Source organism: Furipterus horrens, unplaced genomic scaffold, assembly GCF_987537825.1.
Source record: "Furipterus horrens unplaced genomic scaffold, mFurHor1.1.pri manual_scaffold_4, whole genome shotgun sequence".
In the NCBI taxonomy this organism is placed as follows: domain Eukaryota; kingdom Metazoa; phylum Chordata; class Mammalia; order Chiroptera; family Furipteridae; genus Furipterus; species Furipterus horrens.
The window spans coordinates 155,951,296-155,967,796 of NW_028327174.1; the positions used below are offsets into that span (position 1 = coordinate 155,951,296).

Below are 16,501 nucleotides of genomic sequence, written 5' to 3' on the forward strand. Positions count from 1 at the left end.
CACACAGGGCGGTCTCTGGGGAAGGGGTCCAGGGTAGCAATAAGGCTGTGCTTCCCACCTCTCATCTCCCTCAATGGTACCCTCCCAGGGGCGGCTCCTCCCAGACTAGCAGAAGGGATGGGAACCAGCCTTTTCTGTGCTCTTCTGCTTAGCACTCACAAAGACTCCGAGGGTGGCCTAAGGCAGAGGTCACAGCACTGTGCTCTGCTTGTCTCCAGGCTACTCCCTGGCTGGCCAATAGGAAGACGAGACAACCCCCCTCCCCCACACACATTTTACTTTATCCCTGTCTGTCCGCAGCTGTGATTGTACAAAGGAGCATAAGCCTGGAGCAAGGGAGTGAGGTTCCAGCGACTGCTTACTGTGTGGCTTCGGGTAAATCCTACCACTGTTGAGGATTTTTTTTTTTTTTTTCTTATCTGGAAAACAAGGGATCTGCGATTGGTGTCTAAAACTCCTCATTCACTCCCTCACCATCTGGGATTCTAGGGGGTTATTTGGATTTGCCGTTTCTCATGTTGCTCCACCAGAGGGCGCTAAATCCTAACTTCTGCCAAATTGATTCCTCCACGAAAAGGGGTGGTACTGCGATGGGAGCTCAGAGGTGATGCGTGGAGGCTGAGCGTGATGAACAGAGTGTGTGCACAGCATCAGAGTTCCTACAACCACCTACATCTGTCACCTCACCTCCACCTTCATCTGTGGTAAGGACGGTTTCACCTACGGGGCAGACACAACCCACAGGGGGCAGCACACTTCCAGGGGGCCTGCTGTGATGTGCCAAAGAATAGGCTCTACCGCCTGCTGCTGCTCCCACTTCATCCTGGTGACGTAGGAGGACCACGGGGGGGTGCTGCCATTTGGGGGAGCGTAGAATTCAGGAAAGGAACCCCTCACTCCCCTCTCCTCCCCATGGGGCAACAAAAGAGAAGTTCTCTTACCACAAATCGAGGGAGGGGAACCCCAAGAGAATCACTTGTGAAGTTAGGGAGCCCACCCCCTCCCCCTGTTACATGAGTCGCTGGTGACCACCTTAGGGAGACGTGGCTGAGGGACTGGCCGGGCCGGTGGGAAGCGCAGCACCGGCACTGGTGGAGGCGGATGGCTCATAGCACAGCGGAGGAGGGTCAAGGGCACCTCGCCTTTCCCTCCGAGGGGTGAGAAAGACGGACATCTCGTGAGCTCGCTGGCTGGGGGTACTGTGGGCTGCAGACTTGCTGGGGACGCAGGCTCAGATGTACATACACACTTTAGAGAACTGGGTCCTGAGGGATCAGCTGGAGGAGGGAGCCGAGGGTTTGAGGAGCCCCCAGTACCTGGGCCTTCTCACCATTTGTCTCTACGGAGGCCCCAGTTAGGGAACTGGATTGGCAGAAGGACCCAGGAGAGGCTGTGCCCTCTCCAAGGACAACACCTGCAGTAGGGACATCTCCATCCATCCCACCCCAGCCCTCAAGGGGGTGTGCAGAGAGCGTGAGAAAGCAAAGTCCTGCTCCAGTCTAGCCTGTGCGTGCGGTAGCTTTGAATGAAGAGCAGACTGAGGTTTGCAAACAATAAGAATTGGAAAGAAAGCACTGTAAGAACCAAGAGATGAAAAAGTATAATGCTGCATTAATTAGCGATGGAGCAGGGGCACTTGGAAAAAAATATATAAGGCCTTGAACTCTCTGTGCCTCAGTTTGTCATCTATAAAATGGGCCTAATAATGGCATCTACCTCTTGGAGGTGCTCTGAGGTTCGCGGAGTTAATCTGTGATCTGTGTACAGTGCTGGGAACAGTGCCCCACACTCCTAAGGGGCTATGAAGACTGGCTATTAGTCTCCAAGTTGGGACTTCTCCCTACATCAGGGAAATGTGCTTTCATTTTACTCAACAGCAGACATCTGTGTGTGGTGACATCTGCTTTCTTTGAGAGGGGGCAAAGGAAGGAAGGGGTCCCCTGGGTACAACATACAAGCTCTGCCACCTAGGGCTGTTAGCAGATGTTAGACGGAATGACTCCCCACATTTAATGTGACTGTCGCCATATTGTGAAGCAAAGTGACAGCCAGTTCACCCTAGGAGGGTGGGCCCGTATCACCTGAAAGGAATGTTCTGGCCTAGGTAAGTGGGCCCATTAAGTTGTTTACTGCCTTGGATTTTACAGAGTTTAACAAGCATGTGGCATGTATATCATTCCTTCCCTTTCATGTGGAAGGACATTCACCGGCTACTTGGTCCCCAAGATTTGGCTTCTGTCCGTAAGTTCCTTTAATGAACTCTTGATATAATTCTGGAGTGGCCAACCTCTGGTCTGGGTCTCTGGCTGGCCCTGCGACATCGTCACAATAATCGGGGAGCCAGCCAGAAGGCTGGGGAAAGCAGCTTCTGAGAGGGAGCTGTGGAGCTGGCCGTTGACCTCTGTGTGGCGACTGGTGGCCCACATGCGGGATGCCCGCAGCCCACTGTGGGAGTACAGGACTCCGGAAGATGCCTCTGAGCTGGGGCGTTGTGTGATGAGTGTCTCTGGCCCATTGTGCTAAGGGAGGGCCCAGATGGCCGCTCCAGGGGGCCAGTAGCCCACCCCTATCAAAGGCTGAGAGGGAAGTTAGGAAACTGGAAGGGGAACTCCAACGGGAAGAGGATTTTTTTTTTAATTTACCTCCCTCTAGGCTACTCCGCTGAGAAAGTTGAGGAATGAGATACCAAATAGAAACCGTAGCTTGCGCTTTGTAAAGTTGGAAGGAAGGAAGTCAGAGGCCCCATAGCGGGCAATAGCGGCAAAGTGGAGATGGGATGCGAACAACCTGGAACTCTTGGGAAAGACAACAGGAGATTCTCCTCGTGCTCCCTCCAGGGTGGTGGCTACGGGTCTGTCCCTTTCCCTTCCTGACCCCCGTGAAATGAGCTCATTATGTTGAGATCATGTTGACAGGCGATGACTTAGCCCTTTCAGGAGGAGCTCCTGATTCCTCCGCCAACGCCTGCAAGCGCGAGGCTGGGCGGCAGATCCACCGAAGGTGCAGAGCCCCGGCCACTGCAGAATTTCTCGCTGTTATTTGGTTGGGTGAGACTCGCCTGCTGCTGGGGTGGTGGTGGATAGAATGCAGTACAAGCAACCCCTATTCCCCACGTCAGGAAAGAATGGACTCTTAGGAAAACCCCGTGGGGGGCGGGGCGCGACTACGGGAAGAGATTTGGAGCAGCCTGCAGGCCCCCGAGCGATCTCGCTGTTTCATGTCCCTGCCCATTTTGATGCCACCACCCACCCCCACCCGCCGCGTAACTGGAAGCAGATGCTTTGGCCCAGATGAAAGCCGTGGTGCCGAACACAAGGTGCAGATTTAGCCCACTGATTCCATCAGGAATGTGACTTCAAGGGGCAGGAGGACCATGGAAGACTGCAAAGGAAGCAGGTTTGCCTATGAAGCGCAGTGACATTTTAGCAGCTCCACCAGAGGGCCAGCTCCGCTCCTGTGTACGACCAAGGAAGCTGCCTCCTCAGCCTGGGCATGTGCCTCAAGCGCACAGCCCAGCGAAAGACTGGCAGTAGGTTGTATCGGCACCTTGCCTGCTAGCCAGGGCTCAAAACAGGCTCTCACCTGTGCAGCGGCAGCTGCTGTGTGTTACAGGCTTTTCCTTGGAGACGGGCACATCACAGGCAACTATAAAAGGCTTATTAAAATTAAGCACCGCATGGACACCCACGTGGTACAGATCCAGGACCTCACTTCAGAGGACGTAACACTCAACCATGGGTACTAGATAATGACACCGAGTGGCAGTTCCGTTTTCCATATAACGCTCCAGCTGCAGAGCTAACAGAAAGGAAAAAGGACTTTGCTGAAACAACAGATACGACTGTTGTTCGGAAAAGGCTCCTTGGCTGGTGGAGGAAGGCACTTGAGCCAGCTTTAATTCATCTTAATGCTAACTAACTCCACAGGGCCTGCTGGGCCAAGGACAGATTGCAAACACCTGGGGAAGCCCTTGCTCTACACATATGGAAGGAGGCACCTCAGGCAATCAACAACCAGGGTACGGGCAGGACAATGACCCCTATGATTTTGGACCCCATTGTCACTGAGGCCTGGACAAGGCATAACTGAGTGGGGGTTAACATGGAAGGTGCAGCTGGTTGGAATTTTTTTTTTTTTTTTTTGCCATGGAGTGAGACATTGGCTGTTTTCCTGGAAGCTGAACCTCTCAAGACATGCTAAGCATTACAGGTGACCAGAAAAATACTTAGAGGAAAGCAATATGAATCCTAACCTGGAATACTCCCCCATAATGACCCTTCACTGGCTTGGCTGCCTGGTCCCTCAGGTCAGCCTGTCTGGTATGCTCCACTTTTCAGAAGCCTGCAGCAGCGGCTGACCACCAAAGGTCAGGCTACCCGCATTATGTATTATAAAAGGAGAAGACCTCCCTACAGGTGCCGGCTAAGCACCTTTTTATTGGCCCTTCTTGATTTTACATGTTCTTGCTTTCAGGTGATGCACTCAACGCCAGCCTCTTCTGTAATGGGCTCATTCATATGCGCCAACGTCCAGCTCCCTCCTGCTGAGTGTGTAGCTTAGTACCTCTCTTTAGCTCTTCTAGAGACCTATACCCCCATTGGTTTGGCTTTTGGGAATCCTGGTGGAAACAACCTCTCCTTGTTCTTTTTGTCATCGTTGTTATTACTTTTTTTCCCTTGCATGTGTTTATGTTGCTGTTGTGGCCTTTGTCTACAGTGGGGATGACTGATATCATACAAAGCCATATCTATGTTCCTCCATCCTCTTAAGAGGTGCAGGGACCATCGTGAAAGAGTGGGGTCATATGAGGTTGTAAAAGCCATTCAGGAGGGGTGGAGTTAGGAGAAATGATTCCCAATGATTAACGTGACCTTGCATCTTAGGAAGCAAGCTGACCATCAACTCACTCTTGGAGATACCTGTTGTATCACCTTAAAGGAACGTTCTTGCATAGCTCAGTAGGGCCATTGTTCACTGCCTTGGATTATACAGCTCTTAACCAGCCTGTGCCACATTGCTGCAAGCCCCCCGATATTAGCTTGTGCCACATGGCTACACATATCTGGCCTCTGTCCCCTTTCTGCGCAGAAATCCACTGTCTCACTGCTGCCCCAAACTCTGCTTCTGTCTGTAAGTTCCCTTAACAAACTCCTGATGCAATTCTGGACTTGTCAGACTCTTTCTTAGGTCTGCCAGCCTCAGAGAAATTTTCACAAGAACAGCCCCAACTGTCGAACCCTCAGGGGCTGGCTGGGCTTTGCGGGGAAGATGGGGTTACTGGTGTTTGTAGGGAAAAAGCATTAAGGACATTTTGTTTTAGGAACAGTGCTGAATAGTCTGTGTTGGGGTCCAGTGTCCCCAGCACACCCCTGGCAGCAGAGTGGTCATGATGGCAAGCTTCAAAACCTGGAACTGCAAGGAGCACCAGAAGAATCTTCCAGAAACTCCTCAGGAACCTTCAGGTAGGCTCTGGGGCTGTCTTCCTTCAACCATCCACTTAACAAAGGCCATATGCCCTTATCAGAGATTTCCTGGGGGAGGCAACAAACTCCTGCTTCCTGTCTCTCACTGAGAAATCCAGAGGGCCTTTCTTCTATGCAGTGTGCTCTAAGGAGGCCAAGGAGAGTGTGGAACATCAGTTGTAACAGGTGACAGGTTATCGGGTTTAAAACCAAGCCGGTTTCACAGAATATGCCCTGTTAGAAAATGCCTGGGCTCTGGGAATCAGGCAGGCTCCACGGGATGGGCAGGAGGTGGCTTGTTGGGAAAAAGACAAATCTGCTGCTTCCTGGGTCCCATCCCACCCCTGAAACAATGAGACACTCAGCCAGGGCCAAGAGGTGAAGTTCTCATTTATTGTTGCAGCAACTCTTACAGACATTAGCGTTCAGTTAAATAAAGATAACACATTAAATACATCACAACCCCCAAAACGCTACGGAGGAGGGGAGGGCGGGCAGGCCCAGTGACCAGACTGTCGAAGGAAGTACATTCAGCAGGTGTGCGGCATCCACACTCCAGGCTCCTGTGTATATATACTTTATTTATATATTTATTTATATTTATATATAGAGATCATTGAGTTTTGTGTATACAAAGAACAATATTGTTACAAATACAATACTATACTTCTCCCAATGCTTTACAATAAGCTCTATTTCATCCTCTTTACAGAACAATAGTACAAGTTCATACTCCAGGGACTGTGCTGAGTTGTGTACAAGAAACTTCCTTCCCACACAGTCCTTCTGTGCTGCCTTCACGGAGGGGATGGAGTCTCAGGGTTGCGTGTGTGTGTGTGTGTGTGTGTGTGTGTGTGTGTGTGTGTGTGTGTGTGTTCAAGTCGGCCAAGCCAGGGAAGGAGCAGCCACACTCAAACCAACACGTGGCCTTGTAAGTGGGAGAGTAAACACATCTCAGGGGAGATGGCCCTTGGTTGTAAACATTGGTGACGGCGACACCCCTGGTTGAGTGACCAGAGAATGGTTCATGGATGGGTTTCATCAGCATGGGGATGGGGTGTGGGGGTGGCAGGAGCGATGGGGGAGGTAGTAGGTTACTCTGGGACCGTCTGCGGCCGGTGTGGATGGGCAATGTTCACAAAGCAAGGTCATCTGTAGGGCCTCGGAGTCCAGCCCCATGATGGGCCCCAAGGTCCTTGGAGCCCGCTCTGGTGAGGGGAGGTGGCTCCAGGCATTGGTCTCTTGGGTTTTTTTTTCCACTTGGGAGCCTGAGGCTGATGGTGGCTCCCTGAAATGTTCATATCTGAGAAGGCAGAGGCAGGTGGGTTCTGGTGCACCCTGGCTGGACCAGGAGGCAGGAGCTCAATCCGTCCCCAAAGCTGAATCACCAGCATATCCTAACCAAGTGGCAAGAGTGGTTTTTGCCTGGGCCATGTTTGGGGTGCTTTTTACATTGTCTTCCCCATTACATGGGGTATTTAGATATCTACATGTATACTTACACATATTGGGATGTCAAGGGATACTGACCTCCCCTTCCTATGGGACTGCAAAATCAGTTAGTAACAGGTAAGATTCTGCCTCCTTGGTTAAGCAAAGGTGGATTAACTTCCTCCATCAGACAGGAGAAGAGGGAAAAGTGGGCACTTCAGCCAGGTGACCGTGTACCGAGTTCCATCAACACATGCTATCTGGGTGTGAGAAGCCACTCATGTTAACCAGAAGGGATGTGGTGGATAAATAATCTTACTCTTAGGCTAAAATATGTTATTCCTCTAGGAAAGCTTATCAAATTGGTGTTTCCAACATCTCTCAAACTTTCTAAGATTTCTGTGCAGTAGCAAAGGAAGCAGAGTCTCTCTCCTCGCTCCTTCGGGTGAAGACATGTCATTGTAATCACTGGGGAGGCTGCACAGGGATGTACTAGTGGGGTTTCCATCCCTGGCCGGTCTTGGGTGGGCCTCTGAACAGGTGCCTGGGTCAGTGGCCGAGCGGTCACCCTGGGCAGACAGGCTTGAGCCCTCTGAAGATTTCCCAAGGCTCCTGGGGCCTGAAATACCACCAGTCCTGTTGTCTACATGTCTTAGCCACTCCCTCTCTTTGGCAGAGGAAAGAGAAACTTATGACTCTTTAGCATTTAATGGTATTGGACACTCTACAGTTTGGTAAATGGAGAACCTGGAGCAGGGGTTCCTGCCTGCCCACTTGGCTCCCCTGGAGAAGAGGCGGTCCTTCCGCGAGAGGATGTGTGGGCAGCGCAGCCCCTCTTCCCCAGGGCTTGCTGTACCGCACGCCAAGATTGGCCGCTGATGCCTTTGCAGCTTCAGCTTTCCTGACACTAAGCAGCAAACTCAGAAGGTACAGAGATCACAGAGGAACTGACCGCACATAGCTCTCTGGTGTAAGTCTCCTCTTCCTCATCTCTTTATATTCACTTTCTCCCTCCCCGAAACCCCTCCATTTGATCTATAAATACATACTACCCAACATGTGCTCACCAAGTTCCTATTTCCACAAACACAACATAAATATCCCAAGTGCAGAGAACAGGGACTATATTAATATTATAAAATATATTAGTTTCTCTTACCCTGTCTCTGCTGAGGTCATGAATGAAAATAAAACAGAAACCAAACCAAGCCACACCCCATCCACATGGAAACAGAATACTCTTTGGACCAAAGAATAAGTAAAAACTGGCTCAGAATAATATTACTAAAATATTTGCACTGAACTGAGACGGAACCCATAAACACAAGGCACCGGATAAAAAAACATGTAATGTTCTACACCAATTAAAACTCTCAGACCCACGAGGCAGCAAGATGATGTTCCTGGAACACATTTGGGGATTCTTAGGCATAGCTTGAGGTCATTATTGTCCCCTTAGTTTTGTGGTTTATGTACTTCTCTGACCTTTCCAATGTCACATCCTACCTAGTGGCCCTGAGCAGAGAAGCTGTAACAGTGAGTGCACCTGCAACCTGTTTTCCAGGTGAGCAGTCTAACCGTCCCAGACTCCCTGGATGAGTGTGTGTGTGTGCAGGGGGTGGTGGGGGGGCATAAGGGGAGACCACTAGAGCACTTGGAGCCAAGGTGGTGCTGGCAGGGCCAGGCTTCAGCCACAGAAGGGACATATCTCTTAGGACAGAGCTGACCAGCCCCTGTGGGTCTCACCAGCCAGGGGAAGGGGCCGCACAGAGAGGTAATGTGGGTTCTCCAGGGGCTCTGTGTACTTCCTGGGTGGTAGGAGGGGAGGGTGATATATATGCAAACGAGACTGTGTGTACATACGGGTGTGTGTGGTGTGATAGAGGCTGACAGCATCCGCCCGTTTACCTAACAGTGTGCAACCTCAGGACAACCTAGAGAAGCTATGGATGTCCCAGGAATTGCCAACAAACAAAAGGTATCCTTGTCCAAGGCGGTTCCCCTTCTGTCCTTGGGGGAGGAGGCTCCTATTAGAAAAGATGATTATGTGGAAATTAAAACTAGCTATAGAAGAGGCCTATGGTTGGCTCAGAAATTCTGGGCAGAAAGAATGTAGGGTGCCCCAAGTTAGTGGTGAGCAGGGCCTACCCTTAAAGACACCAGCTGGTCCCCTGTTCCTACCAGATTCCAGCAAACTGAGTCGAGGAGAGCAGAGAATTGTAGGCACTGCTGAATCAGCTTCTTGGCTGTCCTGTGGAGCTCCTTCTGAGAGGTCTGCACCTCTCAGGGAGGGAGGATTTCCCCTTGGGCAGTGACAGCCCTCCTTAGGCCCCTGAGGGCCCATCAGGACAGTCCAGTCCTGGGCAGAGACCAGGTGGGTACTGGCTGCTCTCCACCCTCAAGGGAGTGCATACAAAACTTCCCTGGTATTAAAAAAAAAAGCAAACTGGAGAGAGAGAGCAAAGAAGTCTTTACAGATCCCTTCCCTCCCGCGCAGACCGAGCGCTGGGCATGAGAGGGAGACATCTCAGTGGGCACACAGATGCAGAACGAGAAACACAACCACGAGTGAGGAGAGTCCTCCATGCATGCGCCCGCGGGGCGTGGTTCAGATGTAAACGGGCTGCTCCTGGGCTGTCAGCAGTCGGTACATGGCAGCCGGCATGGTCTTCATGTGGATCTGAGGGGCAGGAGCACACGTTAGCAGGGCTGAGGCCCAGGGCAGGGCAGGGCAGGGGGGGCGCCTCCCACCTCGGGTGGATGAGAAGATCCGCCTCCAGCACCAGGGCCAGTGGGGACCTGACCCAGGGGGCCTCCAGGAAGAGTGGAGTCCACAGGCTTTCTAAAGAGTTAGGGGTGACAAACTAACAACACCAGGTAAGGTTTATTTTCCCAAAAGCTTTTTTTTCCCTCTCATCAGACCTTTTTTTTTTTTTTAAAGGAGAGAATTCTTAAAGTGAAAGTTAATGGCCATGAGCTTCTGACTGCTTCTGCCGCTCTTCTCCCTGGCAGGGCTCAGGAAACAAGCCCTGGGGCAGCCCTTAGGACCTGCGCCCAGGCCGTGCCAGGGACACCCGTCTGGAGACCTGACCTGCTGATGAGACTTGCATCTAAGACTTAAATCTCCCAGGCCCCAGATGCGGTTAGCTGGGGAAAAACTGAGAGGACTGGGCAGCCACGGAGAGGGGCTGCATCAATCTGAGAGCTAATGGAAGTTGAATTTGTTTTTGCTTTGTTTTCTTTCCAATTTCTCACAGAAGTGAGATTGAACGGTACCTGTCTTTCTCCTTTTGACTTATTTCACTTAGCACTATACCATCAAGGTCTAAAAATACTGATTCATTCAGAGAACAGAGAGGTGGTTGCCAGAGGGGAAGGGGTTCAACTGCGTGGTGATGAATGGTAGCCAGGCTTTTTGGGGTGATCGGTAGTGCGTACAGATATTCAGTTATGATATTGTGCACCTGAAACATACAGGGGTGGGCAAACGTAGGTTTACAATTGTAATACAAATAAATAATACAATGATAATACAAGAATAAACTGTGTTTCATGTATTCACAACTGTAAACCTACTTTTCCCACCCCTATATTTAAAAAAGAATGTTTTAAAAAAGAGAAAGTGAGCAAATCATCCTAAAGGTGACTTGATCTTATCTCCTGGAGATGCTCTCAGACCACCTTTCATTAATGAATCCCAAGTCTGGTCTGAGGGAGACCGTTCTGGTGTTGCGGAGTGCTTAGGAAGGCTTGGTCAGGGCCTGACATGAGGCAGGGGGCACCAGAGGACCCCCAGCCCTGGCCCCCATTCCTACCTCCCCCACAGCGTTGGAGAGGATGTGGACGATCTTCTCGTGTGGGGTGGCGACCACGCTCTGTCCGTTGATTTCGATGATCCGATGTCCCACGCGGACGCCTCCTCTCTCAGCTATCCCCCCGCGCATGAGGCTGCAGATCTAGCAGAGTCAGAAGCCAAGTTACCCCTAACGGGCAGGGAACTGGCTGGGATGTAAGACTGTCCTTTCTGGAGTCCCCGCCTCTTGCACTGTCATCCCTGAGAAGCGGCCATGGTTAGGCTCTGGGCATTGAAATCTCTTTGTTTCTTTCACAAGAAACAGGGTTCTGTACACCCACGTGGCACCTCCTTCACGCCCTCTGCACAGGGGATGCAGCATGGCACTAGGTTTCACGCACACTGAATTCTGACTCCTTGTCATCCCAGCTGGGGCTTGGTAGAAAGAGCTGTTTGGGCCTGTCACCAAGCCGCCAATGTTTCCAAACTGCCAGCCTGTGTGACTTGGGTGAGTTTTATTTCCCACAGCCACCACGGGACTCAAACGTCAAGTGTATAATGCCAGTAGCCACTATTTAGGGTCACAGTTACGTGAGCCAAAGTGGGGCTGGAACCCCACTCTGTGTCCCAGGGTGTGGCTAGCTGGAGGGGAGCTGCCCCTTTCAGCTTTCCCAGCTCAGTGGCACTTGATCACACTCACCTTTCACAGAAATGACATGTGGCTGGGTTTTCTCCCAGTAGGTGGGCAGAGACCGCAGGCTGGTGGAACGGAGCCTGCATTTCCTCATTGGGAGGGTGCTGGGCTCAGCATGGCCAGGGATAGCCACCCCCACCTCATACACATGAAAGAGTGGGGATCTTCCCAAAAGAATGTTTTGAATGTACAAAGTTGACTTTTAACTCCAGACCGTGTACCTCTATTTAAAAGCCTATGGAGATGAGACTGACACCTCGCAATGTAGAAACCTTTAGCCCATCAGGTACTCCGGGTCAAAAGGTCCCTTGGGTGCTGACCACACTTTAAATAAAAATGAGGGCCCAAGAGACCCACATCTATTATATTACAACCCTTTGTTCCTATTTGAAGTTTTAATGTTATTCAAATAGGAACAACGCAAATAAGGAAGTATAAACAGATGCAAATATGACGTCAGATTAAAACAATAAGGAGTAATCTTAGCTTCTCTACAAAAAGCAAAGAAGGCTATGTAGGTACAAAGCAGATACATGGGCTGAATTTTTCAACTCCAACTGGAAACTTTAAATGTGTATTTCTAAACCTTAAAACATACTTAAAACAATATTTCGATTACCTACATCTCTTAATTACATTTAAGGAGAAAAAAAGAGTAGACTTTTTCTGTCTGGAAAGATGAATGCACAAAAGCACACCAAAATCTGTAAAATCAAAAGATTACAGGCCCTGGCTGGGTAGCTCAGTTGGTAGGAGCATTGTCCCAATATGCCAAGGTTGTGGGTTCAATGCCCATCAGGGCACATACAAGAATCGACCAGTGAATTCATAAGTAAGTGGAACACCAAATTGATGTCTCTCTTTCTCTTTCCTTGTCTTTCTCTAAAATCAATCAAATTAAAAAAAAAGGGGGGGGGGGGCGTTTGCAAAGGACAGATTTGCTACCTAAGCCCAGAATGACTGAATCCAGAAAGGCCAACCTGGGCCAGAAGGAAGTGGTATTAACCATGGAATTTCTGTTTGGGATGAAGAAAAAATTTCAGAAAGAGATAATGGTTATGGTCAATTTAATATGTATATTTTACCATGATGAAAAAAGAAAGTATTATATTAAGGCCGACGTCCCCGAAGTGCCAACTGAGGTTAAAAAGGCAAAGCACAGATTAGCCATGCATAACAGCCATGGGGCTGGGGGTCTCATCCTGGGCTGTGAGCTGGAATCACTGGGGAGCTTTGAGGCCCCTACCCCCAGCCTCCAGTGCTGCACACCCTAGTGTGGGGAGCAACAGCAGCTTTGCAGGAGCTCGAGTGTACAGCCAAGAGTGGTGACCGACAGGGTGGCAATCTCCCCAAGGCCAGAGGTGAAGGAAGCCCTTGCTGGTAGATCCCAGATTACCTCAGTTAGCCGCATGGAGGGCCACCTGCACGCTCCCAAGGAGGTGTGGGTGCCAAGGGCCAGGGCTCTGAGGAGGGCCCCTCTCTTCTTGCGTGGACAGGCACAGACTTTTCTGTCCAGAAAGAAAGCCAAGGCTGCTGCCTTCGCCTATTCATCCCCCTCCTTGCTGGATTCTTTCAGGGAACTGACCAGCCTTAAAAATTAAAATACCAAACAGGATGGCACATTTTTGTCAGACTTTTGGAAAAGCATGTGGAGTTGTACTTACAATTCCGTTCTGGACACTGAAACCCAGCTGGTAGCGAAGGTCTGGTCTCCTGATCAACACGGTGGTCACTGGAGGGCACCTCACAATGTTCAGCTTCACCCGGGCCTGGTTCTTCAAGCCCTGATAAGTGAACAGAGGACAGTGGGTATGGCGACCACCCAGGCAGACAGGCAAGATCAGAGCAGACGCACCACTGGCAAAAGAAGCCCCTTCGAGACTTTCGTCATTTCATGGACTCCAGACGTACCCGCAGTCCACTGCCAGATAGTATCAGCTCAGGGGAAAAACCACTTGCTTTTACACGGAGCCCTTTCATTCTGCAGAGACCAGCATCTGTCGGGGGGCAGTGCCCTCGTTTTGGGAAATGGGCTGCATTCAAGGGACCTGAATAAAGTGGTTGTCTGGGCAATGAAGAAGAAAATGACCACATGTGCTTTTCGGCTTGAAAGATGAAGGCTGCACCATATCTCCCTGGTCAGGAGAGGAGTAAGAAATGGGCTTTTTCTCCAAAAGACAACTCTAGCAATTCCTCCTCTTTGAACAAAGAACATCTAATTCACAGCAACTGGCCCGATTTGCCCGGCCTTGTTTGCTCTGTCTCTAACACTCCTGCATCCCCATCCTCTGCCTGTTAGAGATTTTACCAACATTCCCATGAGCACCTGGGAAAAAGCAGGGAGCAGACGGGACTTCTGTCCATGAAGGCCTCCTTGGGAGAATGAATAGGGTGCTGCTGGGGAGAGGGCGGGGAGGGGTTAGGAAGGGAGGGAGGGAAGGAAGGAGGGAAGGAAAGAGGGCAGGCAGGCAAAAGTAAAGACTTGGAGACTGTTTGCTTGTCTGCGGCTTCACCATCCTTGCTAACACACCTCTCCTAAGTCAGAATTGAGGGCAGAGGGAAAGGTGGTCTTTACAGACAAAAAGGGGGCTTGGCCTGGTTTCAGAGCCTGTTTAGAGAGCTTCCTCTACCCCTCTCTCATCTATGCTGAGCTCAGGCCATCCTCCTGTCCCGTGAACACACATGGCAGTGACCAGAGCCCTGGTCTGCTCAGGAGCAACCCAAGAAAATCACCTCCGGCAAGGGAAGGTTTTCTCCTACAGGTCAAACCCATGGCATTTTCTCCTACACCACGATCCTCCATATAGAAAGCGGGAGGAGGAGTGTCACTCGTGAGTCAGCGCGCTCAACCAAGGAGCCAGGGAGAGCAACGGGAGCTCGGGCTTATGCCCATGTCATCTCCAGCCTTGCAGGGGCCGTGTGGTCAGCTGGCTCTCCTACTGCAGAGAGTTCTTCAAGGCTCCTGCTGCTGCCCCCTCCCACCCCTGCCACCGCCTGTGATGGATTCCAGTTTGTCCTCTCAACCGTGTGCATTCTGAGGGGCTCCATTTAACCTCCCGCCTCCAGCGTCTCGGCCTGTTTCCTCAGTGTTCTCAGCCGCTCTGTTTTCTGTGGGATCTGGGCCTTCCATTGCTGTCACATGGTTTATGGTGACTTGGCGCACACGCACAGGCAGCAGTTACCAGCATCTCCCCGTGGTTTCTGGGACATCTCTGTGAAACCTCTCTGGTTCAAGAAATGGTGATTTCAAAGTAAAGCAAGAGATGAGCTGAGAGGGATTCTCCCTGGTCTTCTGTGGACAGCAGGTCCGCCATCTATGCTGACAGATCCACTGTCCATGCTGATGCTCTGGCTTTCTGCTGCGGATGGCAGGGCTTGGTGAAGAGGACTCTGCTGTGTCAGGAGACCTGGGCTCAGGATGTGTGCCTGCCACCACAGGCCGTGGGGCCTCAGACACTCCGCTCTCCCCTCTTCCCCACAGTCTCATTGGCAAAACACAAGGTGCCACCTGCTATGGTCTCTTCCAGTTCTCACTTCAATGATTTCACCCCTTTACATGCTTTTTTTTTCTTTCCTGTGTTTGTTGACACCACATTATACTTCGAAACACCTATTTTTTAAATTAAAAGTAGGCAGGAAGGAGGGGTTTGCTCAGACATCATACATGCATGTACTTCTTTTTCCTTTGAGTGCTTCCTCGTTCTCATTCACTTAATAAATATTTATGCATCATTTGCTATGTGCCAGGAAATGTGTCAGGCACCGGGAGTGGGTGGAGTGGGACATCCAGGAACTTGGAGGGGGGCTTTGGGACACAGAGCAGCAAGAGGGTTTGATCCCTTCACTGCTCTCTCCCCACAATCAAACACCACGAGACCAGGGATTTGTGGGAAGCAAGAGCAAAGAATGCTAAAAATAGGAGCAAGTTAAAACCACAGCCCGTCCGACAAAGCCATCTGCTTTAAAGGTGTACACCAGTTAACCACTGGGGTTATTTAGGTATGTCTGTGAGGTACAGGAAAGCCTCACGGAGTGTACCGAAAAGTGAGAGAATGAGTGTTTTCTGAATGTTACCTAAAATGCTCACGTCGCTCTGGTGGGTTCCTTCCTCCTGTGCGAATTGTTTTAACATGCCCGATTTGTGCCCCGGGGAACAGATTTCTAGATCAGGATGTGTGCTGCGCGGTGAGGCTCAGCAAGATGGCAATTTGAAATGACCAGACCTGGCGCTTGCTCTGCCGTTCCTAGTCAATGCCTCAAGTTGGGTCCCATTAGCTTGGATTTCTGAGCTGCCATTTTATTAGAGGTGCCAATTAAATAAAGGGTCATTCCATCCCCATGACAACAGTGGAGTGGTACAGCAAATTAAGAAATCTGGTGGGAGGGAAAGGGTAGGAAAGTGGAAAGGGGAGAGGAGAGAAGCCAGAATCGTCTCTATGGCAACAGGAAAGCAGAACCAGGATGATCCTGTGGAAGGAAGGGGACGCGGTGCTCTAGTTTAAGAAAGTAAAAAACAAAAAGCAAACATAAAACAAACAAAATGGAGGGCAGGGCTGTGGAGGCAATGAACAGGCAGGCTACTAACGTGCTTTGTCTACCAATTATTATGCTTTAGGAATTATGATAGGAAAAATAAGAGTTATGGCAGAAAGCAACGAAAATAATTCAGTACCTATAACTCTATTCTAGAAATGTATTCTATTTCCTATGACTTGGGGGGGGGGGGGCGTGGTGGAGGTCAACATGCTTGAAGTGGCCACACACAGAGCACACGGCTTGTTCCTCAAAGCACGGCCGGACTGGTGATGACATCACGGGGGAGATCAGTCAAAAATGCAGAACCCACCCCAAGACCTGCTCAACCAGAACCCGCATTTTAAACAAGATCCCTGGGTGATTCAAAGTTTGTGAAGCACTGATTTAGCAGGATGAGAGCTTCTTGTTAAATTCATCGTGAGGAGCACCAACACAGCCTGAAACATGCAGAGCTAACGGGGAGCCACGTGAGGCCCAGGACATGCCCTGTGGTGCCGCAAGGAGGGGGGTGGGGGGCACGGGGATGGTGTGAACACCTGCTCAGGTGCAGGCAGAGAGGGTGTGTTGTCCAGATAATTGAAAAAC

General features: G+C 50.6%; 1 protein-coding gene across 4 annotated transcripts in view; it reads right to left on the bottom strand.

The window, feature by feature from the left end:
* Window positions 1–9,346: 9,346 nt before the first annotated feature.
* APBA1 (amyloid beta precursor protein binding family A member 1) overlaps window positions 9,347–16,501 on the bottom strand; it is a 202,919-nt gene continuing 195,764 nt past the window's right edge. For all 4 annotated transcript variants that reach the window (XM_090274160.1, XM_090274162.1, XM_090274161.1 and 1 more), the window contains 3 exons: window positions 13,045–13,164; window positions 10,709–10,849; window positions 9,347–9,573 (listed from right to left, as the gene is read on the bottom strand). In XM_090274160.1, coding sequence (XP_090130286.1) covers window positions 9,502–9,573; window positions 10,709–10,849; window positions 13,045–13,164 — 333 coding nt within the window. In that variant the 3' untranslated portion in view covers window positions 9,347–9,501. The remainder of the gene's footprint in view (window positions 9,574–10,708; window positions 10,850–13,044; window positions 13,165–16,501) is intronic.